General features: G+C 36.5%; 1 protein-coding gene across 1 annotated transcript; it reads left to right on the top strand.

The window, feature by feature from the left end:
- On the top strand, window positions 1–5,832 carry cdo1 (cysteine dioxygenase, type I). Its single transcript, XM_021605242.3, has 5 exons — window positions 1–280; window positions 1,974–2,051; window positions 2,616–2,779; window positions 3,100–3,269; window positions 4,827–5,832. The coding sequence occupies exons 1-5, from the start codon at window positions 111–113 to the stop codon at window positions 4,854–4,856; spliced, it is 612 nt and encodes a 203-aa protein (XP_021460917.1). The 5' UTR covers window positions 1–110; the 3' UTR covers window positions 4,857–5,832.
- The last annotated feature ends 471 nt before the right edge of the window (window positions 5,833–6,303 follow it).

Genomic DNA, 6,303 nt, shown 5'->3' with positions numbered 1-6,303 from the left:
ATGGTACAGTCCAACAAAAAAATTGGCCCCAAAAAGAACAGGGACGCTATAAAACTTGGCTACTTCGTTAGTTGGAAAGTACGTTTTCAAGAACCATTACGCACTTAACCATGGAGAAACCCGAAGTGATGACACCAAAAAGTCTCGATGACCTGATCAAATTGCTGCATAAACTCTTTGAAAGTGACAAAATCAATGTGGAGGAGGTGCAACAAATAATGGAGGCATATGACAGCAATCCACAGGAGTGGAAGAAATTTGCAATGTTTGACCCGACCAGGTAAAACATATTTGAATTATGTTTATTTCTATTTTGAAATTATTATTATTACTATTATACCTACTATATTTTTTTGTTGAGTAGACCTGTTTTAATGTAACGAAGTAGCCTAGTTTTATAGCGTCCCTCTTCTTTATGGGGCCAACTTTTGTTGGACTGTACCATTTATGAAAAAGGGTGAACTTGTTATGAGTTCAAATATGAACAAGCTTTATGGGAATAACATCACTATTTCCCACTTAAGGTATATGGTGTAAACTTTAACATGAAAGGTGTAGCATGAGTGATCAGCAGGCAACATTAAATGTAGACATATATATATAATATAATATATATATACACAATTTAGAACAACTACATTTAGACCAGTGGAGGCTGCTGAGGGAAGGACGGCTCATAATAAAGGCTGAAACGGAAGAATGGAATGGCATCAAACACGCAGAAACAATATGCTTGATGTATTTAATACCATTCCACCGATTCTGCTCCAGCCATTACCACGAGCCAGTCCTCCTGTGATTTAGACCTCAGGATATATATATATATATATATATATATATATATATATATATATATAATGCTTCAGAGGATTCGATGGCAGTGGGATGTCTCTCATATTTGCAATTATTCACTGTGTTAATAATATAATATTGTTTAAATAGCCTACATTTTGAATCTTTAACTGCATAACACATTTGAACAGATTATATTAAACTTTTGCTATGTAAAATTATCTGAGCAATATATTAAATATTTATAAAATATAGCCTAGCATGCCTGCGCTAACTTTTAAATCTTTGAAAAAAAAGTTACATTTTAAGATGTTGACAACAGAATGATACTTTCAAAATGAGTTTCATTGTTTGCTTCAATAAAAAGAAAATGCCATATCCACAGTTTTTCCTGACATGCGCCATCAACTTGGGAATGTTTTGATTCTTGTGGGGGTAAATGGAGGATGGAAACCCGTCCGCATATCAGAATTAGAGACAGATCTCCACTGGTTGCTTTGAGGACATGCTGTGCGTTTGTGTTATGATCACACACTGGACCTTGCAGATGCTACAAAATCACAGATTTTCAATGCACCCAAAAACGTGACTGCTGTAATTTAAGCAGAGACATGATCTGGGCCATAGTAGGTTGTTTGAAAGGATCTCTATATCAACAGTACTCCTACTACATTTATTTAGGTCAATCACTAACGAACGGGCTCTATCAATAGCCTGAATCACTGTGTGGGGAATTTGGGAACTACGGAAATTGGTAGGTAAAACGTTTCAGTTAGTTTTGAGCTAAAACATAATTTGAAAGTTTTCTGAATGAGTCACACCACTAAGAACAAAATCCATTGCAATCCATCTGTCCAAACCCTTTTCCTTTCATCTTTATTCTGGCATTAGTGTAAGTATTTATGCCAGATAATTTGCATGTACGGTATTGGGGTAGTTGCAAATCACTTTGTGGCTATACCATATGATTGTCCTACATTTCAGTGTAGCTATAACAAAGGCATCGGACATCCTACCTTTCCTCTGAAAGGATCAGTTGACGTACACCACACAATGTTGGACACGTGCTGACTAATGTAATAGTAAACATAAGTAGAAATGCTATTGATGCTACCAATAATTGAATGGGTAAACTCTATTTTTGTTCTAACCTACACCTCTGTGTTGTGGGTGTGTTCCAGGTACACAAGGAACCTGGTGGATGAAGGGAACGGAAAGTTCAACCTCATTTTACTCTGCTGGGGAGAGGGTCAGGGCAGGTTAGACATTTTTGCAAACAATGCTGAAAGTTATTTGATCTGATCCATTGAAAGCCCTCATACTTATTCCGGTGCTATTTCTATAAGAGTGTATATCGTCAGTTTAAAATAGTATTGGCAGAACCAGTGTAATTACAATGTGTTATGTGACTTGTCAGTTAAAACATCAGTATGTTGTTCTACTGAAATGAAAAAACATGCTCCAGAGTCCAAGGTTCTTGTTAAAGTCAACGTTATGTATGTTTTACAAAGATAAATACATTTGGGTAATAATTTGCCCCTTTGAAACAGTCAGATATTGACAATTGGTCACCTTACATTGCTTGAGGCAGAGAGAAAGGTACATAATAGCAGATTGTAGCTAATGTAGTTTGAGAGGTGAAGTTATACTCTATGTCAGTAGACCACATGATATATAACATTTAACACAAGGCAGAAAATATGTGTCCTTAAACAGGACTATTTTAGAACAAATGAACCTGTACAGACACATAACCATAGGTACTAAGGCTGAACACTGTTCTGGAACATTCTAAGAGTGTCTGTGTTTTTCACCACTTGCAGCAGTATCCATGACCACACAGACTCCCACTGTTTCATGAAGATGCTGCAAGGCGAACTGAAGGAGACGTTGTTTCAATGGCCCAATAACAAAACACAGGATGTTGGTGACATGGTTCAGAAATCTCAGAGAATTCTGAAAGAAAACCAGTGTGCCTACATCAATGGTAAGATTCAAGGCAGTTTAGTATTTCCTCAACATTGTGTGTCAGACAACATAAGGAGGCATTTATTCATATTATTTACACACATAATATGCATGTATATCTTTATAAACATCCTCCTACAAGTGAATATCTTTACTTTCAAGTATTTGATTATCTGAAAACTAGTTGTACATGTTACATATTATACAAATTCTTAATGGATACTGTATGACTCGTATGTGTTGTGTTCGGTGTACCGTTAGCGGAACTAACAGCTGTGTGATATTTGAATGTTTTACCTTGCGTTGCCTTATCATAGATGTGTGGTGTGTCGGTTTTAGATTCCCTTGGGTTGCACAGAGTAGAGAACGACAGTCACACCGACGGTTCGGTCAGTTTGCACCTGTACAGTCCCCCCTTCGACACCTGCCAGACTTTTGACGAGCGCACAGGACACAAGAACACTGTCAAGATGACGTTCTGGAGCAAATTTGGAAAGAGGACTCAATCTGTAAGCATTCTTTCTTAAATTAAGCAACGTTCTTACCCAAGCTCACTATAGCCATCATATCATTATCTAAACATTGGTTTATTAAGTGTTAATAGATATTACTTCCAATCACTGAAGTTTTACAACTTTCGTTTCCCTAAGAGCATAAGTTTATCACCCAAGCCAGTGGAGATTGATACAAGTTGTGAATGTATTGGTGAAAGGGCAGGTTGGCATTTATTGTCATGAATCTTGCCCTGAAGGCAGCTATGCATAGTGGTCAATAGCTGATGCTGCCACAGTCATAAAATATGATTTTAAACCTAACCCTTACCTTAACCCTAAGCTTAACCACACGGCTAACCCTAATACCTAACCTTAAATTAAGACCAAAAAGCTCATTTTGGTTTTTACATGAATTTTTACAATATAGCCACTTTTGACTTTGCAGCTGGTTCATCTAGTGGGAATCACTCAGTTCTGCCTCCAGCTCAAGATTCATGACAATAAATGTGGTGAAAGGTGCCATAAACTATTTGACATGGTTCAAACGGCTTGCTGTTGAAAGTCCACAGAGTAGGTCTACCATCAGACATTATGTTTCATTTCAACTTAATTGAAACAATGGGACATTCGTTATTGTCTCTTGGATCACTCACGGATATCTTTGAACAAATAGTGAAATTTACTGGCAGCTTATCTTAACAGTTAATTTTAGAACACAAACATGTTTTGAAAGCTGTAAACTTGGTGTCTGGACCTTCATTAACTATCAGCATTGTTGTAAAGTTGGCTATTGTTTAACTTGACTGAGTGTGATGAAAGTTCATGATTGGTGACCTCTAAGGAGGACAACCCTGGTCTGTGAGCTCTTTACATTCTGTATAGAGTACCTGTCATGTTGCCTGCTCACACATCCTTACTCTTAGGCTGCTTTAACTGCTCTGATGCCTGCTCACACATCCTTACTCTTAGGCTACTTTAACTTTTCCTTCCAAATTGTTTAGATGTTTAATTATGCAGGAAGTCTGCAAGTCATTTCCACCCCAGTACAATCAGCAATTCAGTGAAGCCCTTAGTATTTTAAAATACATTTACTGTATTATTTTAAGCGTGTAAGCTTCCATTTTGTGTTTGTTTTTAATTCAAGGAATCTGTTCCCACAGGCTGATAGATGTGTACCTGGGAGACTGTGTTCCACATAGCTATAGCTTTTAATCTATTGAGCATGTGGAAGCCTGCATGTAATGTTCAGACTGGCTGGCTGCTTTGTCAACAGCAGGGAGCTTATCTAAAATCCGCAAATTGCTAAAGTTTATCTTGACCAAGCCACTTCTGGCCTGCATATTACAACACCGCAAGTATGTTGGATAAGATAAGAGTATGAACCTCAACACTGCTCCTCTCAATGATTTTGTTTTTGTATTGTTGTTTTTGTGTTTGAGTGATCTGAAGTTTCTCGTATGGCCAATACAGGGTTTGAATATGAATGGTGTATTCCTCTCATACTTCTGTTGTGGTGCGTATCATCATGCTCCGTGCTATGGCCTAACTTACTGTACAATTTATATTTTACAGGAAACAACAGTCTCACAAGAAAACAACTGAGGCGCAGAAGAAAACAATTGCGCTTGGAATGATAGTGTTGTCAAATAGAGTCAACATGAAGCTGCAAATAAGTAAAATTCATACCTAGATATATATATATATATATATATATATATATATAGGGGATCTTAATTTGAGCCAGTTTGCTACAGAATGAAAATGATTCTGCAGCAACAGGAAATGTGACCTGTGTAACGACACTTTTGTACCGTTACGGCATATGGCTGAAGTGTATTATGTATGAGTGGAACTAGGTTGTCTATTACATCAAGGAATGGCATCAACAGTTTTACACTTCTATTGAAGTTATTGATTTTTACAAAAAATTGTCTTAATTAACACTTGTCAAAATGGTGATGTAACATTACATTTTTTTGTGCAGTTAAATTAGTGGCAATTTACATTAGGAAAATGGAAAGCTTTATATGGGGCAGCAGGGTAGCCTAGTGGTTAGTGTTGGACTAGTAACCAAAAGGTTGCAAGTTCAAATCCCCGAGCTGACAAGGTACAAATCTGTCGTTCTGCCCCTGAACAGGCAGTTAACCCACTGTTCCTAGGCCGTCATTGAAAATAAGAATTTGTTCTTAACTGACTTGCCTAGTTAAATAAAGGTAAAATACATGTATAATTTGAAAATGTGATCCCTGTCATTGCTATTTCCAGAGTGTTTTGCTTTTTGGGATGAGAAGGGGTGTTAATTGGCATTAACTATGTCAGTGTCACTCTTGAATGTGTTTCATTGTTTAAACCTCGATATAAGGAGACTTGTCAAGGATTTTCTGGACTTGTGGGTTGCGGTTGTTTTTATTATAACCCAATGTTCAGAAGAACAAGGCACTCACTTTTTCCTTTTGCATGTTTTTAAAAAATGTAGCTTAATTTAGATAGCATTGTCAGTTAAAATGAATAATACAGTATAAGATATAGTGAATGATAAGCCTTGCATTGACTGACCATTAAATATTTTAAATCATGAGATACTGTTGTGTGTGTTTTTTAATCAACATGTTAGTATACTCTCACACGAACAAAATGTTTTTGACAGTACTTGCTGATATAAAACCTGCTTACTGTCCATACAGTCACATCCATAATTATTGGCACCCTTGATAAAGATAAGCAAAAAAGACTGTATAAAATATATAATACAAATACAGTCCTGAGCTATATTGTTTGCTATATATTTGTTTAATAAGTAACACTGTTTTTCTCTCAAAGGTAGGTGTCAAAATGATTGGCACACCTTAAGATTCTCCAAAATAAAATCAAACAAAAGTGAATCTGCATCTTAACATTCTACATTTTTAAGTTAAACTCAGTTGAAGGTGTTCTGCCCTTTCGGTATTATGCCCTTCATTGGAGTATAAAAATGAGGTAATATTCCTGTCAACCTTCACCGTGGGAAAAGGCAAAGAATTCACAAACGAAAAGATACAAATGGTTGCTG

The sequence above is a fragment of the Oncorhynchus mykiss genome, chromosome 6 (assembly GCF_057628025.1).
Source record: "Oncorhynchus mykiss isolate SJ-2025 chromosome 6, ASM5762802v1, whole genome shotgun sequence".
Lineage (NCBI taxonomy): Eukaryota > Metazoa > Chordata > Actinopteri > Salmoniformes > Salmonidae > Oncorhynchus > Oncorhynchus mykiss.
Note: the sequence above shows the minus strand (reverse complement) of the source record. Positions and strands in the feature narration are given on the sequence as shown.